This window comes from Eleutherodactylus coqui, chromosome 1, assembly GCF_035609145.1.
Source record: "Eleutherodactylus coqui strain aEleCoq1 chromosome 1, aEleCoq1.hap1, whole genome shotgun sequence".
NCBI classification, from domain to species: Eukaryota; Metazoa; Chordata; class Amphibia; order Anura; family Eleutherodactylidae; genus Eleutherodactylus; species Eleutherodactylus coqui.
Window position 1 is genome coordinate 428,905,126 of NC_089837.1, and position 25,398 is coordinate 428,930,523.

A 25,398-nucleotide genomic window follows, 5' to 3' on the forward strand; every position below is an offset into this window, starting at 1 on the left:
GCCCTCCCCATCCAACCAGATGTGCTACAGCAATGATTGCCAGCTCTTGCACCCAATCAAGAGACGGCTACAGCTGTCAAACAGTGCTGTAATGCATCTACATGGATGAGTGGGAGGAAGCAATAAGGTCAGTAAAGCTTTTGCATTGGGTGCATGTAGGCAATTGGAAGTTTAATTGCAGGCTGGTGCAGCTAAACAGCTGACAATCGTTAATAAAGGTATGATGCCTCCCTGCTTTACAGCCCCCGTGGGGCGCTATCAGCAGTTTTGAATGGGGAAAAAAACTGCAAACAGATATCTTTTAAGACATAATATAAAGTGACTTTCATACATTTCTCCTGGCAGGTTTCTATTGATGAACATTATGCTTGAATTTCAGGAAAACTGTACAGCTCTTCTTTAGGTTACAATTACTTTTTCTGTGATGACTGATGTAACCACAGACCATAAATTTATGGAAATCTAGCAATTGGTTAGGACCCCTCTAAAATTTACACACAGTCTGGTGAGAGCGCAGACATCGTATTTTCCTATAACGGTTTATATAGATTAGAACACAAGAATTAATCAGTTTGAGTTAGAAAAAAAGGAATGTATCATTCAGCTGTAAAACATATTGAATGTAACACCATTTCTCATTCTATGGTTCTTTAATAGAATACTTTTGAACCATAAAATTTAAGCGCAAAATAAGACAAGAAAATTAGATAACTAAGGCCTAATTCACACGGGCGTATTTGCACTGCGGATTCCGGAGCGATCCGCAGCAAATACTCCCCATTGGACATGCTATGGAAAACGCTTTTCCATGCCCATGAGTGGAAATCAATTACGATTTTCTGCTCGCGGGGGAAAATTGCAGCATGTCCTATTCTAGTCCGAGCCTTACACAGACGGCTTCCATTGCAGTCAATGGAAGCCGTCTGTCCTGCAGCGAGTCACAGCAGATCTGCGGCATCGCCGGCGCGACGCTCTGCACTGCGCATGTGCGGCGGTGCGCCAGCTGGCACATCCACAGAGCAGAAAGAAGACTTCAAGACAGGTACGCGGGGGCAAATACCGGAGCACAGGGTCCGATTCGAGATTTCGCAGTCAGAATCCGATCCGGCCGTACGCATTCGGCCTACTACAAATAAAGCAAGTCCTTACATATAATAGAAAGAGCTAATGGAGCTTCTTCAGGGTCTTGCACAGTACACACTTAGGGCAGATGTACTCAGAAAACAGTCTTACAATGTCTGTGCTACATTTATCACGTGTTTTATGACATTTTCAGACACTTTTTACATTTAATAAAACAAAGGGGTGAGGCCATAATGCAACACTGTGCACCAAAAGCTACGCTAAAAATTGTGCCAAAGTTTGCCAACATTCGTCGTAAACTGAACTGACTAATAAATAGCATGAAGTTAAGACTACACAGCCTAAAGATATGCCAGATTTATCATATAGCAGAGGCACTGTGATAAATCAAGCGTATTTAAAAACAGTCTTATCTAGGTTTGCACTGTCTAAAGCTACCTCGATATGGGACGACTATTGGGCACCTTCACACAGGAGCGATGATTCCTCACTGAATGGAGGCTCAGTGCATCAGAGATCTCTTCCGGCTGTTCGCCTCCATTCAGCGTAAACAGGCAGTCATCCATAGATGAATGACTGCCTGTTTGAACAGGCTGACAATCACTTTTTTTATTTATTCATGAGCTAAAAACCAAGTGACTCCAACAAGCGAGTGATTCTTGCTCAGTTATACTGTTAAGTTCAGCGTTTATACAGGATGAGTGTTGCATGTAATTGCTCTGCTAAGCAATTACTCAGGCGACAATTGCGCTGTGTAAAAGTACCCTAACCATTAACCCTTTGCAATCCAATTTTGGATTCAGGGTTTCCTAGAGGGCTTTCTCTTTCTGCCATTTTACAATGGTGCCATCTGCTGGCTAGAGCCAGTACTGCGGTATCTGTCATGCTGGCCCCTGACAACAGAGCGGCCAGTAATATACAGTAAGAATACCCTGCTGGATGTCTTCCGACATTGGAGCTGTATAGCCTTCAATCAGAATGTCTTTAGACGTCAGACAGTAGATTGGAAAGGGTTAAGCCCCATTTACACGGGACGATTATCGCTGAAAATTCTCTCAAACGATGTCTTTTGAGCGATAATCGTTGCGTGTAAATGGTACCATCATTAGCTTTTCGTGGCAAACGATAATTTTGTGTTGAGTTTAAAATCCATCAATCCTCTGGCCAGCTGATAGCAGGGACCGCATGCTGTGATTCTCCACGGGAGTACTGATAACATTGTTTTCAGCTGCAGTCCCATGGCAGAACAAAGGGGTTGTATGCAGTTAACAGACCACCTGCTGTTATCTGCATACTGCGAAAGGAGGCTCTTTTACAGGCAAATGAAGCTAATAAGCTACTAATGGGCATAAAATGTTATTAGCAACTTATGCAAACTGATCGCTCAAACGGTCATTCTCCCTATCTTGTGAATGAATTTTGAGCGATCATCTTTGTATGTAAATGGGGCTTTGGACAGTATTTGTAAATCTGCCACATTGTGCAGCTCTACGAATTGAATGCAGCCTCACTTAAAGATAGTCCAAGAAACCTCAGCCTAACATCCAAACACCTTGGAGGCGACTGTAACCTGAGCAAGGACTGTTCATGCTATACTCAAGAACTGAACTGTCATGAAGGTACTAGAAATGGAGCACCATGAAAGTAGTGACTGCACTGCTCAACTAAATACATATGTCTCTGCAAATAAAAGGAAAGAAAAGTCGATGGAAATGATGTTTTATCACTTTAATATGCTATATGACACTTTCATCTTAACATGAACATGAAAAAGAATCTAAAGCCAGAAACAGGTGTTGAACTAAAAATAAAATAAATAGACGTCAGTTCTCCGATACTGGAAAGACATGGGCGCACATGATTGGAAATTTGTGACGGTGGATTCAGCAGAAAATTATTTAGCAGCGTTCTGCTCTGAAACATCTAAAAATAAGCTCAGACAGACACCGGTGTATGCTGATAGCCAGCCGGGATCTGACATTTATTTCCCCAGCACCAGCTATTTATAGAATTGTACTTTTTTGAGCATTGTGCTCCTAATGAATTTCATGTGCCTGTATGCCTCATTTTCCATTGTTTTTACTCAGTTTTAATATCCACGGAGAACCCTCTTGTCAAGATGAGTGGAAAGAGAAGAATTTGCTGCACTTCCAGAAACTACACTACAGTACCTTTCCATAGTGTTATAAAAGTGAAATCAGAATAATGGAAACAATGTGTAATTGTATTTTCATACGATTGTCACAGCGCTTATCTATCACACAGAAATAGAGAGAGAACGAGTGCGCCGGACTGTTTACTAAGCCATTTACGTCACCATTTAGCCTGACCGTTACGACTAAAGTAACTGCAACCATCACAGATTATCAACTGATAATTGATTCTTCCGTGGTAAAGTGATTCTCCACACACCAGCAGGGCTTTACAAGGCTTAGCGCCACATTAGTCATTAGTAGCAAAGAGTGCAAAACTTTGCCGAAACAACTTCTCATTTGTCTTATCACACAGAACATATTTTTTGATATCCAAACAAACATCGGTGTGTGTTAAAACAATATAAATTGTAACGAAAAAAGACCCTATACCACTGAACGACACGCAGTCATACTGAACAGATCAAATCTTTAACTAGAAATTTAAAGGGGATTTCGGACCACAAAAGAGCGAGGCTGTTTTCTTTAAGTAACTGTGCCACATTTATCCATGGGCTCAGGGCTGTAATTATAGGGAATGTGGTTGCACCTGGGCCCAGGAGCCTTAGGGGGCCCATAAGGTCTCTCTTCTCCATATAGGGAGTCCAGTACTATAACTAAGCATTATAGCTGGGGGCCTGTTACAGGTTTTGCATGGTGGCCCAGAAGCTTCAAGTTACACTCCTGCATGGGCTGCTTGTGATATGGAAGATCAGTTCCATCCAAGAAAGGGTGAAACAAAGTCAAGTAGTACAACCACATTCACAGAATATGAGCAAAAAGAAAATTGTATTTTATATGTAATCCATCACACAATGAAATCCTGAGGTTTCCGTGACTTACTGTGGGGTCATTTGCATCACGGAGCTTGTGTGTTAACGTCAACAGTTGCTCCACTGCTTCCTTTGGGACATTTGGGACCTTGGAAATAAATAGTACAGATTTATCAATAAAATGAATATTTTCTTTAGGCCTATGGCAGACTAGCCAGGAGTATGAGGTGTACATGAGAGGCTCAGGTGCCCCTCGCATCGGGCAGCATGTGGACACCAGTTTGAGTGCCGTTTGATTTATACGGACACAGAGCATTGACATTTACTATTTCTTGTCTATTATGGGAATAGCGCATGCCATGAGTTTTGTCGTATGTCCTTGTGAAAAAACATCAATGTGCATAGCCTCATAGGCTTATAACAGGACCATGTGCTGTTTGTGGGTTACAGTCCCAAATACACAACTAACTTTAAGGTTTTTCTGCAATGAAATACTCAGTGGTGCAATACAAAGAATGTATGAATTCACTTATTAAGAAGCTAAATAACCTGCTACCAGCACCAATGTGTGTACATAATAAGGACAATTTGTGTACGCAAACAATTAACCTATTCGTATGTTCTTAAAGAAACTAGGACTAACTAAAGGGAATCTTCATAAAAACACAACATTTTTTAAAATGTTAGTGTAACAGTTTGAAACCCGTACGCTGCCCCTCTGATGCATTGGCTTACAATGCACCAGTGCACAGGGGTGCATTTCTGCTGTGTAATAGTGCCCAACAGGGAGTTTTCACGCCGGTGGCGGCAGCTATATAGATTCCTATGAGGGCCGATGCTAACTGCCGGAGAAGGGAGGTGGGAGGGAGTTTAGCAGTCACCCTTCTTTTCTCCTCTCCTTGCCGCTGTTTGCAATGGGAGGGGGCGGAACAGAGGCAGAGCTAAACTCTGCCCTCTCTGCTTCCTCTCATTGCTGGCTGCGGACAAGAGGCGGGAGCTTATCTCTGCCCCCTCCCATTGCAAACGGCCAGAGGGGAGGAGAGATGAGGAGAGCAAGTATGAACACTTGTCATTGTAATCTGGTCATCGTATCTATCTGTCACATGGAAATGATTTTAAGGGTTTTTCCCAATAAAAATATTTTTCCCCTATCCGCTTGAGATTTCCAGCGATACCCAGCACACCCAGAGAATACCCCTGTGTGCCTGCATCAGCACAACTCCATTCCCTTCTATGGGACAGAGAGAGCGATGTGCTCGGCTATCTCCCTCCATCCCACAGAAGTGAATGGAGCAGTGGATAGGGTATAAATGTTTCTAGCAGGAAAACCTCTTTAAATGTTTGCTTTTGATTTATCCATTGAAGATACAAAACCCAAGAAGACTGTGGTGGACTTTATTCATGTGATCAATTATACATATACCAATGGAAGCTCAGTATCACTGTTATTAAATAGCTGGCAACACTTCACACGGCTGGTCATCAAAACTACACCAGCAACACAACAATTTCCATGACAACTAATCACTATGGAAGATGGCTGCAAAAGCTTCTGAAAAATCTTTGATAGATATTAGATCCAATTAAAAGTCACTGGCTGGTGGTCTGACACATTGTGTGTGCTGTAAATGACTATAGAGCGCTCATTAAGCGGTGACTTTGTGAACTAAGCATTGATTAAAACCGACAATCTGAATTATTTTACAGAGTAATTAGCAGACTAGGAAAAAAAAACAGAGATCAGAGTTTTCCTTACCATCTCACTCATTATGTGAACCTCCTCTTGTCTGGTGGATGGTTTAACATTGTGATACAGAAACATAGTGAGAAGCTCTGGACCCAACCACTGCTGAGTGTTACTGCCAATAACCGGGGGTTCTGCCAAGGCAATTATTCTGAAAGAAGGGTGTATGGGAAAGATGGACCTGTGGAGTGAAAAATAACCATTTAATGCACGTCTGAAAATGCCATCAATGGTAATTCATCAGCAGCCGATCCCCACTGGTCCTAAATGATATGTGCTGCAGTACTTTGCAACACAGGAGTTAACCCTTTCCAATCCAATTTCCCTGCCGTCCCACGCTCCCTGCTCTTGTTTATTTCGGGTGGGAAAACGCATTGTGAATTCCTTGAAATTACTCAACAGAAACACAAAAAATGACCTGTCGTGATGATTTTATTAGCAATTTTTTGAAAATTAAGCATGAGTTATGAGAGTGTTATATTAGGAAGAATATAATTTGTAATTATCCTGTAAATATATGTATACTGCCATTTCATACATTTATATAATAAGACTCTATTCATTTCTAATTTCTTTAATGATATCTATCTCATCTCTGTAATACAGTGCTATCTATATTATTTCCATAATGCAGACGCATCCTATAACTGCATACAATGTGTATAGCAGGTTTCTAACACTATGCAGAAGAGAGCTCCGATGTTGGTGGCTATTCTGTATATGTACAGTACACTATGCAGAAGAGAGCTCCGATGTCAGAGCTCTCTTCTAAACAGTGTAATATACATATGCATCTGAGCTCTCTTCTGCATAGTGTTACAAACATGTGTCGGACCTTGCTCTGACATGGGAGATATGCAGGGAAATCTCAATGTCGGATGAGCTCCAACACTGGATTGGAAAAGGTTAACCCTTAAAATATATGGGCATGGGGGTTCAGTATGAAACATTTTGTAATTTATGATTTATCTGCCCATCAAAAGTAGCAACAATTGTCCTGGTTACAGAAAATGCAAAATGTTTGAAACCCCCTGAAGCGAAAGGGTTAAAGGAGTATTTTCATGATCTAGCTCTATCACCCATCCACAAGATAAGTGATAAAAGTCTGGTAGTGGGATCTCACCATTGAGACCCAAAAGATCATGAAATTGGGGGTCCTATGTTCCCCTCACTCCTCACTGCACTCCCCAAAGTGAGGAGGATCCTGAAGGGAGCAATGCCAGAGCATTCCTTTCAATGGGAATGCTGGGGATAGAAAAGTACAAGCGCTGGGCTATTTCCAGGAGCTCTACTTTAAAGGGGTTGTCCCGAGGCAGCAAGTGGGTCTATACACTTCTGCATGGCCATAATAATGCACTTTGTAATGTACATTGTGCATTAATTATGAGCCATACAGAAGTTATAAAAAGTTTTATACTTACCTGCTCCGTTGCTGGCGTCCTCGTCTCCATGGTGCCGACTAATTTTCGCCCTCCGATGGCCAAATTAGCCGCGCTTGCGCAGTCCGGGTCTTCTCCTCTTCTCTATGGGGCTCAGTGTAGCTCCGCCCCGTCACGTGCCGATTCCAGCCAATCAGGAGGCTGGAATCGGCAATGGACCGCACAGAAGCCCTGCGGTCCATGAAGACAGAGGATCCCGGCGGCCATCTTCAGCAGGTGAGTATGAAGACGCCGGACCGCCGGGATTCAGGTAAGCGCTGTGCGGGTGGGTTTTTTAACCCCTGCATCGGGGTTGTCTCGCGCCGAACGGGGGGGGGGGTTTAAAAAAAAAAAAAACCCGTTTCGGCGCGGGACATCTCCTTTAATGAATGAAGAAACAGCATGCATGCTCAGCCAACTTTCAGTTCAAATGCCTCCTCAGTTCAGGGGGTGCAGTGAAGTAGTAAGGGGTACATGGGATCTTTTTTTTCAGGATCAATGGGGTTTCAGCACTGAGATCCTCCCAGGTCAGACTTTTATCACCTTCCCAATAGATAGGTGATAAAATGCAAGTATGGTACCAGCCCTTTGACCCATTAAGGACCAAGCACCATTAATTTATCATAGCCATACATGGCTTTGTTTATTTTTGGGACAACTTGTAATTTTAATGGAACCACTGTGGGGTACATATAATGTATTGTATAACTTTTATTGCAGCTTTTTTAGGTTGGGGGAGGAAAAACCCCTCAGAAATTCCAAAATTGTTTTCAGGTTTTGTTCTTATGGCGTTCTCCATTCTGTAAAAATAACGTGATAACTTTCTTATATGAGTCAGCACAATTACCGCAATAGCAAGTTTATGTACATTTCTTTATTTTTTTTTACTACTTTTGTACAATAAATCACATTTTTAATTGAATCTGCAATGCCAAATTCTAAGATTGATAGCACTGTTATTTTTATGACGATGGAGCTCTGTGAGGTCTTGCTTTTTGCAGGAACAGTTGTATTTCTTATTGCAAATAGTGGCGAGGGGTGGAGAGGGGATGGGAGCTCAGTGCTCCCAGCTGGTCCGCCTCCTCTCTCTGCAGAGAGGGACACCATATATAAGCCGGGCGTGAAAACGCAGCTGATATATGGTCGTCTGAATAAGCCCTAACCCTAATAAAATTTTAAAAAAAGGAAAAAAAATTGTGAAAAAAGGTACTAAAATACAGCCCTTTACGTTATGGAGAAATAAAAAAGACAGAAATAATGATTTTTGTAGGCCAGTAAAAAAAAATAAAAAAAATATGACCATGAAACCACCAAATGGGAAAAAAATTGCTAAAAAGTGTCTTGTGCATTATGACCAAAACACGCTGGTCTTTAAGTGGTTAAGTGAAAACAGAACCTAATATTCTAATTACTTCCATTGCATTAAACCACAATGTTTCTTCAAAGAATGCTAAACATAAAAAATGTATACAAAAGTATTCCAGTGCATCTTCCCCTAGCAGAGCGCTGCACAGGAACCTTAGTAATGATACATGGGCGCAGCTTAATCCCTGCACTATGGCACGATTGCAACAATTTCAGTGAGTTTATACTTCTCCTGATGGGTGGGTAGCAGTTACAGCAACTTGTGACCGAATTCACTTACAGTATATGATATGATGTAGTAGGGCTACAGTGCAATCTTTGGCGGCACATGTGTTGCAGCCAGTATCGCCGTGTGGCCTCCTTTCCTTTGAAATCATTTTGTCTCATACTACAAATATTTTCTATGTGTCTCAGCAGATTAGCCATATTCCCCTCCTCCTCTTCACAGTCATATATCTCCTGTACGACAAGATCCTCAGTCCTTCCACAGCTGAAAATGCAAAAGATCTGCGGGAACTAAATTCTAGTGTTCTTAACAGATTTCCACACGCACAAAATCCATACTGTTTGCCAGTCAGGACACGATTATCTCCGCTTTAATTGTTTAAACATTCATTTCCAGATTTTAGTATTCCTTTGAAGTTTACAGGTAGTGGGAATCTTGGACTTGCCACAGATAGGTTTTGGCCCCATTTACGAGGGGGTGCTGATAAGTCCTTGGCTTTGAGGTCTTCATCTGTTTTCATATAAATGAAAGTTATATAATTTGAAGGCTCAATCTGTGCAATACTTTTTGAGCACATTTGGGCATGATTTCATGTGAGATAATTATGTTATGCTGGTTTGAAAACATGGCAGAGTCTGCAGCAGATTTCACTGCCAAGGAGTTCAGAGCAGTGATGAAGTTCCTGTTTCTGAAAGAGCCGTTTGCCAAAGACATTCATAGTGATACATGGTGAACATCCCAGAAACAGTAGATGCAATTTAGGATTCTGCAGGACTGTCAAATTTCTTCTAGGATGATAGCCGAAGCTCTGAACATTTCCAGAGAAAGAGTTGGGTCCATAATTCACAATTATCTGGACATGTGGAAGGTGTCTGCCAGTTGTGTCCCGAAATGTTTATCAGCAGATCAAAAGAATGCCCAAATGCAGGCCTCCTAGGGCATTCTGCAGCGCTTCAGTAGGATGCTGATGATTTTCTGTCTTGACTGGTGAAGGTGGATGATAAGTGGATTTCTATGCATGATCTAGAGTGAAAAGAGCAATCAAAAGAAGGGTGACACAGTGATTCTCTGCATCCAAAGGAGATCAGAGTGCAGAAGTTGTTATCCAAGGTAATAATGTCTGTCTTTCAGGTTAAAGATGGGATAACGCTTGTGGACTACCTTCCAAAGGGGTGTACTATCATGGATGTGTATCACGCAACATTTCTGGATAAATTGAAGCAGGCATTGAAGTCAAAAAGAAGCAGAAAGTTGACCCAAGGTGTTATGTTCTTGCATGACAATGCTTCACCCCACACAGTGGCCATAACCCAGAGCAAACTGGCTTGGCCTGTGCTTTGAGGTACTGCATCGTCCTCCTTATTCATCTGATCTGGCACCCTTGGATTATGATCTGTTTTATAATTAGGAGAACTACCTTGAGGGAACCAAATTTGCATCCATTTCTGATGAAATTGGGGTGGCTGGCACTTGATTTGCCACCAGCACAAAGAATTTCTATCTGGATGGGTTGAAGAAGTTGTAACACCGCAGTCAAGAGTTTATGGATATCCATAACTGAAATATCATTTTTCTATGTCAATTGTTTGTAGCCAAAGTCAAGAACTTATCAGCATACCCTAACATTTTGGATTTACTAAAACTCGGAGCTTATAGGCTTCCCACCTTAATAGTGGGTCATGGCTCGAACAAACCTAATGTGAGCTGCCGTATCAAAAGTTAATAAACAAAACCTTTAAAAAAAATGGCAGAATTGCTGCATTTTTTTGTACCCTGCAAACCCCACCTCCTCCCTTTTTAAATGTTATACAATACGCAACAAGTACCCAAATGTCAGAAGGAAAGATTTTAAATATGACTTTTGGAGAGCAGACCTGAAATAAAAAACTCTGGATCCTTAACCCTTTTAATCCAATTTCTATCCTGGTTTTCCTAGGGGCCTTACTCTTTTTCTGCTGTTATACAACGGCGCTATATGCTGGCTAGGGCCAGTACTGCATGAGGTGACATGTTGGATAGGCTCTGACAGCAGAAAGGCTGGCAATATACAACAAGAGAACTCCGACGGGCGTCTTCCAACATCGGAGCTGTAAAGCCTTAAATCATAATGTCTTTAGACGTCAGACAGTGGATTGGAAAGGGTTAAGTATCAGAGTAGGCAAATGGTATAATTTCCTATAACTTAGTAATTTGCCAAAATATGTATTAAAGGGGTTTAAAAATGGCACATGCTAAGATACGCTATTGCTTTCTAACTGATGAAGGCCCATCTATCAGGATTTCCCATCGATCCTGGAAATGTTTTAGCACTGTGCCCCCTGCAACGTTTTCCCCTGCTCCTTCACTCTTTAAATTGGTGAAAGTCCTAGCAGATGGATCCCCATTAACATCAAATGATGTAATATCCAGGTGATATGCCATCACTTTGTGAGAAGGTAAAACTCCCTTTAAATAACATTTATTTAACAATACATTCAGGAAGGAAATTAGATATTCCAACTCCATAGGACAAAAGCCAGAATCTACCAGAGTATTATGTGTAAGATATAAACTTATAAAGAGTGTGAAGAGCTGTACTCCGCTGTCATATAGGAAACCTTTCTCTTTAGTCATTTCTTTAGTTAGAATTGTTTCCGGTAAAGCAAGTTAATATGAGCACCAATACAGATCACAAACATCTTGCCAATCAGCTCTCCTACTAATATTTTAATTTATGCAGTGTAATTATCTTTATGTGCAACACTATATAAAACGTCATAAGCATAAAAATCTAGGAACAGCCTGTGGCAGAGAATACAGAAAAAAGGGGGACTGGACCAAGACAAGTTCCAAAGACAGCAAAGTGAAGAAAAAAAAATAATCTACATGTAGAGTGAAGCTGTTGGAGGGCTGATATCTGAATAATAATGAAGAGATGTAAAAGGAGAATGTTGCTTATTTTATGAATTGTTTATTTTGGCAACTGTCAACCAATGGAGGGGTGGCACTGAGCAAAGAAAGGCAAGATGAGTGAATGAAATAGATTGACAAATGTCAAATTGTGATCGTTAGATAACTGGGTCAGAGCATCTCCAAAACACTAGGTCTTGTGACAAGTTTCTGGTATGCTGTGATTAGTACCTTGGTACAAATGGCCCAAGAAAGGATAAAAGTTAACTGGTGACAGGGTCATAGGCTTCCTAGGCTTGATGTGCATGTGGAGAGAAGGCAAGTCCACCTGCTCTGATCCTACAGAAGAGTTACTGTAGTACAAATTGCTAAAAACGTTATGATAGAATGATGTCAGAACAAAGATCATCGCAGCTTGCTGTGCATGGGGCTGCATAGCTGTAGAACGGTCAGAGTGCCCATGGTGACCCTGGTTCACTGTCGAAAGCACCTAGAATAGGCATGTGTGTATCAGAACTAGATAATGCAGCAACAGAAGGTGGTGTCCTGGTCCAATGAATCACGCTTCTTTTATATCATGTGGACAACCTAATGCATGTGCGTCACTCACCAAGAGAAGATATGGTGTTGGGATGCACTATATAATCCTAGAATGGTAGAGTTGGAAGAGGCCTCCAGGGTCATCAGGTCCAGCCCTCTGCTCAGCGCAGGATCACTAAATCATCCCAGACAGATGTTTGTCCAGCCTTTGTTTGAACACTTCCATTGAAGGAGAACTCATCACCTGCCATAATAACCTGTTCCACTCGTTGATCACCTTCATTGTCAGAAAGTTTTTTCTAATATCTAATTTGTTTCTCTTCCCTTTCAGTTTATATAGGATATAAGATGAAGGCAAATTGGCAGGGGAAGTGTGATGAAGTAGGCAACGGTCTGCAGGAATCCTTGGGTCTTGAAATGCATGTGGATGTTATCAAGACCATGTACCACCTACCTAAACATTGCTGCAGTCCAAGTACATCCTTCCATGGCAACACTATCTCCTAATGGCAGTGGTATCTTTCAGTAGAATAATGCACCCTGCCACACTGCAAACATCGTTCAGAAATAATGTGAGTAACATGCTAAAAGAGTTCAATGTGTTGACTTGGCATTCAGTTCCATCAAGCATCTGTGAGATGTATCGGAAAACTAAGACTGATCCGCAGTCCTTCCTCGCAACTTACCAAACTTAAGGATCTGCTAACACTCTGGTGCCAGATACCGCAGGACACCATCAGAGGTCTTCTGGAGTCCATACCTATTAGTCAAAGCTGTTTTTGTGACATGAGGGGGATCTGCACAATAATAGGCCGGTTGTTTTAATATTATGACTGAACAGTGTACATATGTGCTTATTTACCTTTCTTGTAGTTTTGCATCTGACAGCTGCAACTCATTCTTTAAACTCTGATAACGATCTCCTCTCAGTAACCGAGAACCATCGTACAGGGTCAACTCTCTGTCATGAATTAACCTTAAAAAACAAGATAAAGTAAAGAAAAAAAAAGACTGAGTGAAGCTTACAAAAGGAAAAAAAAAGATTTTCACATTGAGAAGACTAAACAACCATTTATTTCTTCAATCCTATTTTAGAAACTAAATATTTACAATCCCCTACCTTATTCAAACTCAAATTTTTAAATTATTCATATTATATATATATTATGCACACTTATATATATATATATACACATATACATACACATTATATATATATATATGTATATATATGTATATGTATATATATTGTAGGGGTGCGCTACAGAGAATGGCCGGTAGGGGGCAACAGACAGTCAGTCTGGTGCCTGAGACAAGAGGAAAAACACCCACAGGTATGGTATGGAATGGAAGATGTATGTCCCAGAGGTTGTTAGCTTCTGTGATGTAGATCGGTCCAATAATACTCCAGGCCAGATCTTCCACCTGAACCAGCAAGCTATGTAAAGGGACAGGTGCAGGTAAGGAGGAGGTGTGTGTGTCTGGGAGAACCAGACTTGTGTTGCGACCAGACTTCTGGTCAACCTGACTCCTGTTGCAAGCAGAGAGAGACGCTGTGACCATGCGGAGAGACGTTGTCCTGGCGGGACGCTTGGGGAGCTCTGGCCCTGGGAGCAAGAGGTCTGGAGAGAGACCTGGACGCTGGAAAGAGAGTGTTCGTGTGCCTCAGGAAGGTTGGGGTGAAGCCTTCCTGAGGGAAAACAGAGTGAGTCCTGAAGACAACTGTATGAAGCTGCCCTGGAGAGTGGGTGAGAACCACAGTTGGACTGTTTATCAAAACCTTGAAGTAAAAGGACATTTAAGTTGATTTACTTGCATAAAGTGCTGTGCTGAAGCAAGCTGCTATTTCTGTGAAGTTTAAAATAAATAGACATTTGGAGTTTAACCCATTGGTGTCTACCTGTGATGTGAGCGAATGATCCCTGGGTTGCTACTATATATTATATATATATATATACATACATACAAAAGTATATATTTGTATAGATTGTTCTATTCGCAATTATTTCCTGAAATGTATGCCACAAAAGTATGTCAATCCAAAATGTGCTTTGAACATTTGTGTCGGTTCTTATAAAAGCTTCCTATTAAGTGAAATAGAATTTGAGGTTAACTTTGTATCCTACTTCTTTTCTTCTCAGATGAATGGTTTCTCCATACAATGCTCTACACATTCTATATACCCAGGGCTTGCACACAGATGGCCATCAATAGCACACAGCAGTCAGCCGTGCAATGTGATTTTATTTAATTCCTATTTGAATAAATCATTATCCATAATCTCATCCAAGCTCACCCTACACAGAGGGAGTATGTTAAATTCCAGCCTACTTAACGTTTCAGTACATGAGCTATTAATGCTGCTTCAATAACCATTTATAAATATTACATAAAGACTTAAAATGTTATAAATATTGCAAAAGTGGAAGAATGTAACATCCTTCCTTAACAAGCCTAAAGCTGAGACCATCTACATACTCCGCCATTCATGTGTGAATCACAATTTTGCTGGTTAAGTTTGACTACTCGTTGTGTCATGGTATCGGTTAAAATTGCAAAAATGTTCCCGCAGTTTTGAAATGGTTACATGGGTTAACTGCTTCCCCACTTCTCAAAGTCAAATTTCTTGCCACCTTGTTTGATATAGTTCTACTCTATGATGGGATCATCTAGTTGAGTAACTAAATGTAATGTTTGCTTTCATTTGTGACCTGTAAGACTTACATATACCATAATGCACTGATATGAGGGGTTAGGCCGCCTGCACATGGGGCAGGTCAGATTCTGCATGCAGAATCCCGCAGCGGAATCAGACCCTGTGCCCGCTCGGAAGTCTTTTTGCTGAACTGCGGATGGTCTGCACAGGGGGCCTTACTGTCTAGTGCTATCAGCACTCATACTGTACTCCAATTCGGATGACACCGACTGTGAGGAGGGCATGCTTTAGTGCACACAGAAGCATTTTTGCAACTAAGTACATGAGAGCACAGAGAACCCAGCTTATTCATGAACTTGGGGCTTGTCCCATCTTACCAGCGGGACAGTTTCTCTGTATTAGCGTGGATTGAACACAAGTTGACAATCATGATCAGTATACCTCAACCTGAATCTAGCCTCGTCCACACATAAGTAAACAGATGTGGAAAAATCTGACAGATTTCAATAAAAACCCTCATCAGAAATCTGTGGGATTTCCAATGCAAATATTCATTTTAACATCACATAGATCTGCATGCAGATTAGCCCCATTCAATAGGGCTAAAGTACGTGTGGATGTCTTCACGCAGATTACACATCAAGAATGAGCTTGCCAAATTATTTTCTACTGTGGCACGGATTTAAAACCGTTGCTGTACTATGGTACGGATTCACAATTAAGTAAGTGGGATAGTGAAAAGATATGGATTCTGAAACGGATTTCGGTGGAGAATCTGCATCAAAAAGATTCTGTGTTAATGGGGTCTGACAAACTGAATGTCAGTTCTCCTAGGCTACACTGTCTAAAGGGGGCCTAGACTAAAGACTGAGACACTGATCTTGGAGATATGGAGTATTCTACAACTTCATCCAGTTTTTGAGAACTTAGCATTTCACATACAATGTTCATTCAGCAGTGTATGTGAGGAGGGGAGTGAAACTCAAAAGCGTTCTTTGAAACATAAAAATTCTGAATCAAATCATTAAAAACAATATATCCTAGAGTCCAGCATTTCCCCCTAATTCTAAGCAGCCCTCAGATAAGGACCTGACAAATCCACTTCAAATAGACTCACTTTAATGCAGATGATCTGCTGGTTTATGTTTGCTGACAGCACTTAGAGGGGCATGGGATCAGAGTATAATCATACTTTTAGGCAGGCTTTCAGTATTAGTATTTTCGAACATAATAAAGTTTTAATTATCGTTGCACCTAAGTGCCATTAGGGTGTGTCTTCTTCCTGAAGTGCCCTCTACCCTGTCCACAGCTGTAATTGACAGCGTTATTGATCTCACGGTTGGACACTACTGCTATCAAATCAGAGCTATTTAGTAGCTTGCAATTCAGAAAAAAAGCTCATCCCAAGAGCATTTGCAGCAGTGTAGCAAAGCGATTACAACTTTGTTTTCTCAGTGATGAAGATACTGAAAGCCTGCCCAAAAGCTAGAATTATACCCTGTTCCGCTGCCTCTACCTGGCACTGTCAGAAGCTTTGCATCACCAAAACTGTTGACAGACTCCCTTTAATTTATTACAGCTTTATTTATTTTTTTAAACGGTCATGTATTCTAAGATGTCGAACACCAACTGTAGCTACTAACCTTTGAAGAATGGCTAGTGTGCCAGGGTTAACCCGATGGATGCCATCAAGAATTACAAGTTTGCCTTCTAATGCTGCCAGGACAAGAGGAGACAGTCTCCAGGCAGTGTCCCCATTTGGCAATGTGTATCTCTGCTGCAGCAAATCCCTGGCTGTCATGTCCTGCACAAGGCAATTCACAGGCCATTAGTTTATTAATCAGAAATAAGAAAATGTTAGAGCCAATCATCTGTTTCAAGCTTGTAAAGATCTATAGTATGGTATATGCAGTATGTACAGTATTACTAGAACATTTTCTAAAAAATGCGCAATATGTAATAAAGACAAAGCATCTAAATTTCCCCAAATCAGCTTTTATCACAGAAGGTTAACTGTTGTCACCTCCATCTCTTCAATTAAGGCTAACCCATTTTAGAACAGTAAGTAGTCTGAATCCTTAAAGCTTCAGAGGATGCCCCAAGTACTGGTGGTTAATGCACTGTCATAAGTCACACAGACTATAAAGTACATCCCTAGGTACAAAGACAGAAATTAATTCAGGAGCAGCACGTAGTCTTTAGGCCCTTTTACACGCAACAATTATCGCACAAAATTCGTTCAAATTGCCAAAAGTGAGCGATAATCATTACATGTAAACGCGGGCAGTCGTGTGCTATTTGTTGAATTGTTATTTAGCGCTGGTTTTTAGCCGGCATAAAAATAGTCGTCAGGCAGTTCAAAATTCATTCTATTTGACTGAAAATCGTTCAGTATTTTGAGCGGCTTGACTACTAAACAAGGTACTCCCTGTGTTTGCCTTGCATACATAATGAGTACATTGTTTACTCTGCCAGAATAAGACAATGGAATCCTGCTGGCAAGATAATGCCTCACATAAACACACAGCCAGCTGAGCAAACTAGTTCTCCTTCTACAAAGTTTTCTTTAACTAATGAGGAAAAAAGAGCAATTCTGTACATGTAATTTTATGCAATAAATTCAGCCATTTAAGCGATTGTCTTTGTGTGCAAAAGGGCCTTTACTGAACAATTTTTTCTTAGAAAATTGCAACAGTTGGTACACTTAACCCAGCAGGCTACCTGTGCATTCAGTTTGCTTATTATGGTTATCATACTCATTAGCTTCAAATAATTTTATCTGTGAATTATCAAATAGCTTCAATATGTGCTATAGCACTGATTAAAAGAGTCTCCACATTTTATAGACTGTGCTCCCATATATACTAACATGACTGGGCCTGTGGGGACTGAACCGTAAAGTGTTTAACAACAGATTGCCTACAGGCTCAGGAAAGTCCACTAAAAATAATTCTAAGGATGTTTGTCAGGTAAATTCTAGGTCAACTCTTATGTAACTTCCATCATTTCTAATAATGAGGGCCAAACTGTCAAATCACATTTCATAGAAGAGAAGTAAAAGTGTAGAACATGTGAGAATTCGGCACTACTGCCAAGAAAGATGCCTCTCTTCTAACTTAGACCGAGCATTTGATTTACATGGACATTTTTCAGCAAGCTGCAGCCTTGTTTTGATGGTCTTTAACCCCTTAATGACACGGCCTATTTTGGCGTTGAGGACCAAACGATTTTTGGTATTTTTTCATCTCCATTTTTCAAAAGCCATAACTTTTTTATTTTTCTGTCGACGCGGCCGTATAAGGGCTTGTTTTTTGCGTGGCAAACTGTAGTTTTTATTCGTACCTTTTTTGGGTACATAGACTACATTGTAAAACGTTTTTTTTTTTTGTTTTTTTTATGATCGTAGGGAGAGAAAACGCATCAATTCTGCCATAGATTTTTTTTTTCTTTAGAGCGTTAATCATGCAGCATAAATGACACACTACATTTTTTTCTGCGGGCCGGTACGGTTACAACGATGCCAAAATTCTTATATTTTTTGTAGTTTTTTCTACTTTTCCACAATAAAAGCCCTTTTTTTTTAAATTATATTTTTCTAAACTCACTGCATTCAAAGTGCAATAACTTTTTTATTTTTCCATGGACGGAGCTCTGACAGGGCTTATTTTTTGCGAGACGAGATGTAGTTTTTATTGGTACCATTTTGGGGTACATACTTTTTTTTAATCAGTTTTATTGCGTTTTTTGGAAGGCATAATGCTAAAAATTAGCATTTTGCCTCAGTTTTTAGCATTTTTTTAACTTTTTGCCATGCAGGATAATAAACGCGTTCAATCTATTGTACGCATCGTTTTAAAAAAATTTTTTATGCTAATATGAGAAAAATCATAAAAAAAGTCTTTTTTAGCATTTTATTTTCGTACTTTATTTTTCTCTTTTTTTTACACAGTCTGTGTCCCTCTGAGGGACTTTTACTGCAGCACTGCAGATCGCTATGATAAGGCATGGCAGGACTTCTCTCCTGCCATGCCTTATCGCTTACTATAGCGATCACAGGTTATGGCAATACAGGACGCCGGTATTTGGCATCCTGTTGCCATAGCAACCAGCCTAGCTCTCACGATGTTATCGTGAGAGCCGGCTGGAGTTACAGAGGGAGCGCACTCCTGGGATTCAACCTGAAAGCTATATACTTCATAAGGTGATAACATGTAATTTTGCAATGCAATGTTCTAATTTGCTTTACAGAGCTGCAGAGATGGTGCTTTACTTGCGTGTTTGTCCGCCTCCCTGCTGGCTTAGTTCTCCATTGGTATCCAGTGGCTACGGCCTGTATGCTCCGCTGTGTTACTGGTCAGACATGCTCAGTGCCTTCAATACCTTGTAACTACAACACAGCCTGTACAGTTGGGGCTGGCAGTGGGGCATTGTGGGGGATGTCGTTTTTGCACTCCTCTGTGACCCTTTTTGAGAATCAATGTGGAGATCGAAAGCTGGCTGGAAAGCCGCGGTGGCGCAGGTCGTCAAAAGAGGTACTGGAGTTCAGTTTGATGATTTAGAGAAATGTTTAGAATAATGGCAATAGATGGAAATGTTCGTGATATTTTGATAATTTCACTAACTCTCCAGAAAACTCCTTTAATTACCAAATAGTTCTTGTTATAATTGGGCATTGCTAGAAATATCAGCAGCTTCGCACTTAGGTTACCTACACACGGGCAAGTACATTATCAGGCCGAGAAACCCAGCCTGATATCGCGCTCGCCAGTGTGTGTTTTCACGCCGTTGCAAAGCGTTTTTCTGTCAAAAACACCTCCCATCGCTTCAGTAACGTAGCGGTCCTACCCACGGCTTTTAGCTGCCGCCGCGGATCGAAGGGTGTTTCATATTGTTTTCAGTGGAAAACCTCATATCTCACACCGTGTAATGTGTTTTACTGTCCCACTGAAAACAATGAATGATGCGTTCCGAGGAACGCAAAAAGATGGGACATACATCGCTCATGTATATGACTCCATTCAAAAAAATGGGGCTCAAATTCAGCTCAGGTTTGTGCGTCTCAAAACGAACAAATCTCATGCAAGTTTATCAGTCGTGTGAAACCGGCCTTAGTAAGAAATTAGTGTTGATGAGGTTTAACTGCAACAAGTACAGGCACCCGTGCAACAACAAAGTCTAAGTCACAGGATATATATTTACCCTTGTAAAGCCATTTGTTTAGACATGGTCCGTCCTTTTTATGTATGTTTTTATGTTTGTTTTACTGTGATACTATGTAATAAAGGATGATATTAAGATTTAGTTGTTACATTGTTGTATCATAATATACTACAGAGCAGTGATAACTGGGTCTATAAAGCCCTACTATCCAAGTAAAGGCACCCGTAAAAGGTGGAAAATTACCCCTAGTTAATTGATTAAATGGACATTAAAGGTTTTTCCAGGCAATTTTTATTGATAGTCTGTCCTCATGTTAGTTCATCAATAGGTGATCAGCTGGGGTCTGCTGCACGAGCCCCTGACTGATCCGCTGTTCGGGTACCCGCATGTCAGTACCACAACATAGACTATGGAGCGATAGCAGATCACTCCATCCCGTGTGTAGTGGCTAGCACTGGTAATGGCAGGAGCTGCTCTCGTTAAAATCAATGAGAGCTTTTGCCTGCAATTATCAGAGCTGACCACTACATGGGTCGGAGCTATCAGCTTCCACTCCATACCCTCCATGCTTTTTCCGATGACAGCAGGCGCTCGAACAGCTGATTGGTCAGGATCCTGAGCAGCAGACCCAGCTGATTAACTATTGATGACCTATCCTATTCCGAGGATAGGTCATCAATAAAAATTGCCTGAAAACCCCCTTTAACTGTTCATGCCTCTATTTCATTACACGCCTTGAATTAAAGGTCACCAATCTTACACATATATATTGGGCTCATTATGGCACATTGCGGAGTCTATTTGAGTGAATATTAAGAAGCAAACACACTTTCACACCAAGATGTGTTACAGCAATTGTTCAGTGACGCTCCTCCTTCAGTAGAATACTCTCTATATAACCAAACATTATCCCCTTTTGTTTAATAAATGGTTTTCATAATTAAAAGAACATGTATTTTACAGAAATGAATTCTGCTTTCGTATCTTTTCCATAATAATGGCATCAATACAAACCCTGCTCAGGCTTCACAAACATTTGGGTGGTTAATAAAGTAGACAGAACAGAAACTATTCAGACACAGATTACTACAATAATGTGGACTTCCTGCAAGAATTAAGCTTTTTAGCTACTACTTTGGCCAACCATTCAGTATAGCTGCTATTCCTCCCAAATTCATACTTAGTCATGTGTACAAATTTATGTTAATGGGCAGAGGGGGAATAAGCCAGATACCTCTGGCAGCAGCTTATCTCCCAAAGATACAAAGGAAACAACATGACTAATCCTTCTATCCGGTGACATCTGTTGTTGTGGGGGAGTCAGGAGACCCCACACACAGCTAATTGTAACATGTAGTATGAGATGCAGCGCCAGAGTGTTACAGCAAGGGAACGTAAATTGTGAGTGTATTACTGGCTTAGCTTTCTATTTCTTACAGCAGCGTTTGCAAACCAAGCTTCAGTGTTCATGTAACTGGTCAGGGGTTCCTTGGAGGCAAGAATAGACACTTTTACATTTGCACAGGGATTTTGTTTTCCTACTCTGTTATGGGAGAAGGAAAACAAAATCCATACCCAAACAGATCCACCCCCTGATGGAATTGACTGATGCGGAACGGACCGCAATGACTATAATGGGTTCTGTACGACTTCCATTACGCTTTCTGCCCCAGACAAAATAGAGCAACATGCCGCCCCATTTCATCCAGGATTCCATATTGGATCTGAGCTGAAGGCTCTGAATGAAGGTTCCAGCGTAGTTGCCACTGTCACCTACAACCGACAAAAACTGATCTCACACGGCTCACAAATGCCCGATGTACTGTAGAAGCAAGAAAACTCCCAGTGAGTACAGAACTGGCCAAACTTTGCATATTCTCATACGATTTCTTGTTTGATGAGGGAGTATGATGACAAGTATGTTTCAAAGGCTTCCAATGTTAATCTGTCTTATATGATTCTACTAGTTGGGGATGCTCAGATAACCCATTCAAGTAAATTCCTGGTTATTTGGTATAGGAGTTATTTTTTAGAAATTTGTAATCTGTAATCTGACCATTTTTTGCCAGACACTTTTCATATTATCCATCTACAGCAGATCTAATAGGACACTGCTGAGTTAACGTCTTTTTGATGACAATATCTCACATTCTCTTAGATCTCAATCACATGACTGTATAATGGCTCCATATAATATTGCAAGATGCGTGGCATAATAATGTGCCTACAGTAGTCTGTGTGACCCTACTGCATGACCACAGAGCTGCAATTTCATACACAGCCACACAAAGAATCTTCTGTGTGATTCCATACGAATCTCATAGAAAAGAAAATCGCTACATTCCGTCACACACTGCATTATGGAACTAAACTCCTCTAGATGTGTTACCTCTGTAATACAGAGACACAAGAAGTGCCAACTACTCCCTGGTAGAGAGCCATAGGGACTCTATGAGCCTCTAAGCAGACTCCGGCACACAAGTGGTGTTATGCATTAAAATAAAATTTTAACGGGTCCCCTGTAATGTTTCTGTTTTCCTTCAGCACCACTCACTAGTTCATCCCTTCCAGCAGCCCCCCAACAGGTCATGTTTTCAGGATATCCTATAGAGCAGGGGTCCCCAACCACCGGTCCGCGGACCAGGACCGGGCCGTTAGGGTTTCTTTGCCGATCTGCGGCGGCGCAGACCAGCACGGTACTGTTGTACCTTGAGGTCACGTCACTGGAAGCTAGGGGCTGAGTGGACTTTGGAGTGAACGCCCCCCCTAGCTTCCGATTGGCTAGTACTGCGGCAGGGAGGACACGCTCCATCGTGTGCTGCTGTCTACCGGTGGCGGGGGCTCGCCAGCATAGCAGTGAGCGCGCAGGAGCGGAGAGTATAGCGGGGACCTCAGGAACCACGCCGTCAGAACTGACGCGGTCCCCAGGGTTCTTGCAGTGCAGGGGGGACATGGCCACACGGACAGTGCTTCGGGTCAGGTGAGCGCATATTTGAGGGTGCCAGGGAGTGTAGCAAGGCAGCAGAGTGGTCCCAGCAGCACCCCCCGGTCTATAGCGCTGTTTGGTGAATAGCGCTGCATAACCCAGCCCCCATATGACCAAAGCCCCACCCCTGCCCCACCCCCACCCCTCCGGGCCATGAAAAAATCATCTTGCTTGAGGACGGTCCCTGGAGGAAAAAAGGTTGGGGACCACTGCTATAGAGAGAACACCTGTGGCAATGTCTGAGGCACCGACAATAATTACAAGTGCAATACTGAGGAAATCCTTAAAATATGACCTGTTGGGAGGCGTGAGGAATTGAGATACACTGATTAAGGCTAGCAATATTCCGACGCCCGGGAGCAGGGGAGAGAACTGTCAGTTCTCTGCGGTGAGCCTATCTGACAGATAGGCTCACTGCGGAGAATTGCGGCATGCCGCGATTTGAGTCCCGCAAGCAGAGAATCGCTATGATTCTCCGCTCGTGGGCAGGAGCCTACGCTTTCCATAGGGACGCTATGCAAAGCGTGCCCTGCGTTACTCGCGGTTGGATTATCGCCGCAAGTAATGCGATGCACAATCACCCGTAGACAGGAGCCCTTAGATTGATAAAAAGGTTAAAAGTTCTAAGTATTTCTTCAATCACTTATATGAAACTGTACCTTAACGGATAGAAGGTACTTAAATGCCCAAGGGCAGTCATCACCTATGTATCATTTTAGTATATCCTATGGTTTCTTACATATGAGCATTACTTGGAGCAATATACATCTTTCACAATTGTTTCAACCCCCCCAACCCCCCCCCCCATGATTCAATGGTTTGGCTAAAAACTGTTATTTTAGGACATAACTACAATTAACTCTGAGAAAGTTTGATAATACATATCACGGTCTCAGGATTTTCCCCTGACGGCAGATGTCAGGGGAAAGAAAAGTCGAGCAGGTTGTATTTCAACATGTCTGTTTTTTTTAGATCCTGCTGTCAAATGGATCTAGCACCAGTTTATTCCCCCTCTTTCCACAGAAATAAAATTTGCAGTCTTTGTACTAATAGTCAACTGCAAGTTATTACAAGATGAGGAAATTGTAATTGAACTGACTGAAATTAGTAAAAATCCTGCACATTATCAAAGTATGCAAAACTATCTTTAGACAATACAACTTCATTACATATACATGTGTATTACCTGATATAACATGACTGGCTCCACCTCGTAACCAAGCATATCGGCAAATTCTTTAGCAATGACACTTTTACCACATCCCTAAAAGACAAAGTGATATTATGCATACTAAGCCAATCATAAACTCCAGCAGGCTGCGTCTTCTACAGTCTGAGTTTATGGAAGACATATACTGTATACTATTTAGATTTAATTTCTGCTGTGAAGTCACATAAAGCAAATAAAAGGCATGGTAAATATGTTTCTTCTTATTGTCATATTCAACTCCCTCTTTCTAAAAGGCGCAGGCCGTAATTATACAGGCGAGTTCAATTTTGGTCAGTGAAAAACTGACCAATTTGCATGTACAATTTTTTCTGCTGTGCAATTCCTGTTTTTTTTATGTGGCCCCTATAGTAACGTGGCACAGGATTCCAATCATTTTTTTTATGCTCCCATAGAAAATAATGGGTGATTCTTGAATAACAAACGCACTGATTTTTCAAATATTTGTCTGAGAAAAAAATTACATGTGAGAATTATCCCAATATTCAAATGAATGGGTTCTTTTTCTGTGCAAGTTCTTCCCATCTTGGAATTAGACAGAACTCACAGAGGAAAATCACCCATGTGAATACCCTCAAGGTAGCAAGAAAAGTGGATATGAAACGATTGCTTTGGTTTCTGCTTCTACACTGCAGTAACTGCTCATCTATCTACTGGGTGGGAGGGGGGTATCTTCTCCATCAAATTTCAACCTGAAATTAATCAGAGTTTACCTTTCCTCCAATCAGGCACATGTCTTTAACCATATGGGACTGCATCATCTCAGCCAACAGCTGATCATGTGTACTAGTTCTAATGAACTGGCATGACCTGGAATGCAACTCCACGGGAAGCGTACCTGCTGCCACCTGTGAAGAAAAATATACACCTTTAATGAATATAGTACATTGAACCATTTTCAAGTGAGTCTATCTAGGCAGATGCCCAGTATAAGAGGTTCTTGGTTGTTGTAAATTTTTTTTGCTTTTTTTTTTTTTTTTTTTTTTAAAAGCCTCGTTGACATTTTTTAAAAATAAAGTGCACTGATGCCTATCCCCTGAATGTACAATATGCAAAAACACATGTTTATTGTAACTACCGACAAGGGAAGTAAGAGTCAATATTGTTTACTTCGGGATGCTGCTCAAGCAACCATGTA

General features: G+C 41.3%; 1 protein-coding gene across 1 annotated transcript in view; it reads right to left on the reverse strand.

Moving 5' to 3' along the window:
* VWA8 (von Willebrand factor A domain containing 8) overlaps nt 1–25,398 on the reverse strand; it is a 292,087-nt gene that overhangs the window by 179,633 nt on the left and 87,056 nt on the right. The window contains exons 12-17 of the mRNA XM_066581651.1: nt 24,974–25,108; nt 24,219–24,296; nt 16,530–16,690; nt 13,093–13,206; nt 5,805–5,973; nt 4,119–4,196 (exon numbers count right to left, since the gene is read on the reverse strand). Of these exons, the coding sequence (XP_066437748.1) occupies nt 4,119–4,196; nt 5,805–5,973; nt 13,093–13,206; nt 16,530–16,690; nt 24,219–24,296; nt 24,974–25,108 (735 nt within the window). The remainder of the gene's footprint in view (nt 1–4,118; nt 4,197–5,804; nt 5,974–13,092; nt 13,207–16,529; nt 16,691–24,218; nt 24,297–24,973; nt 25,109–25,398) is intronic.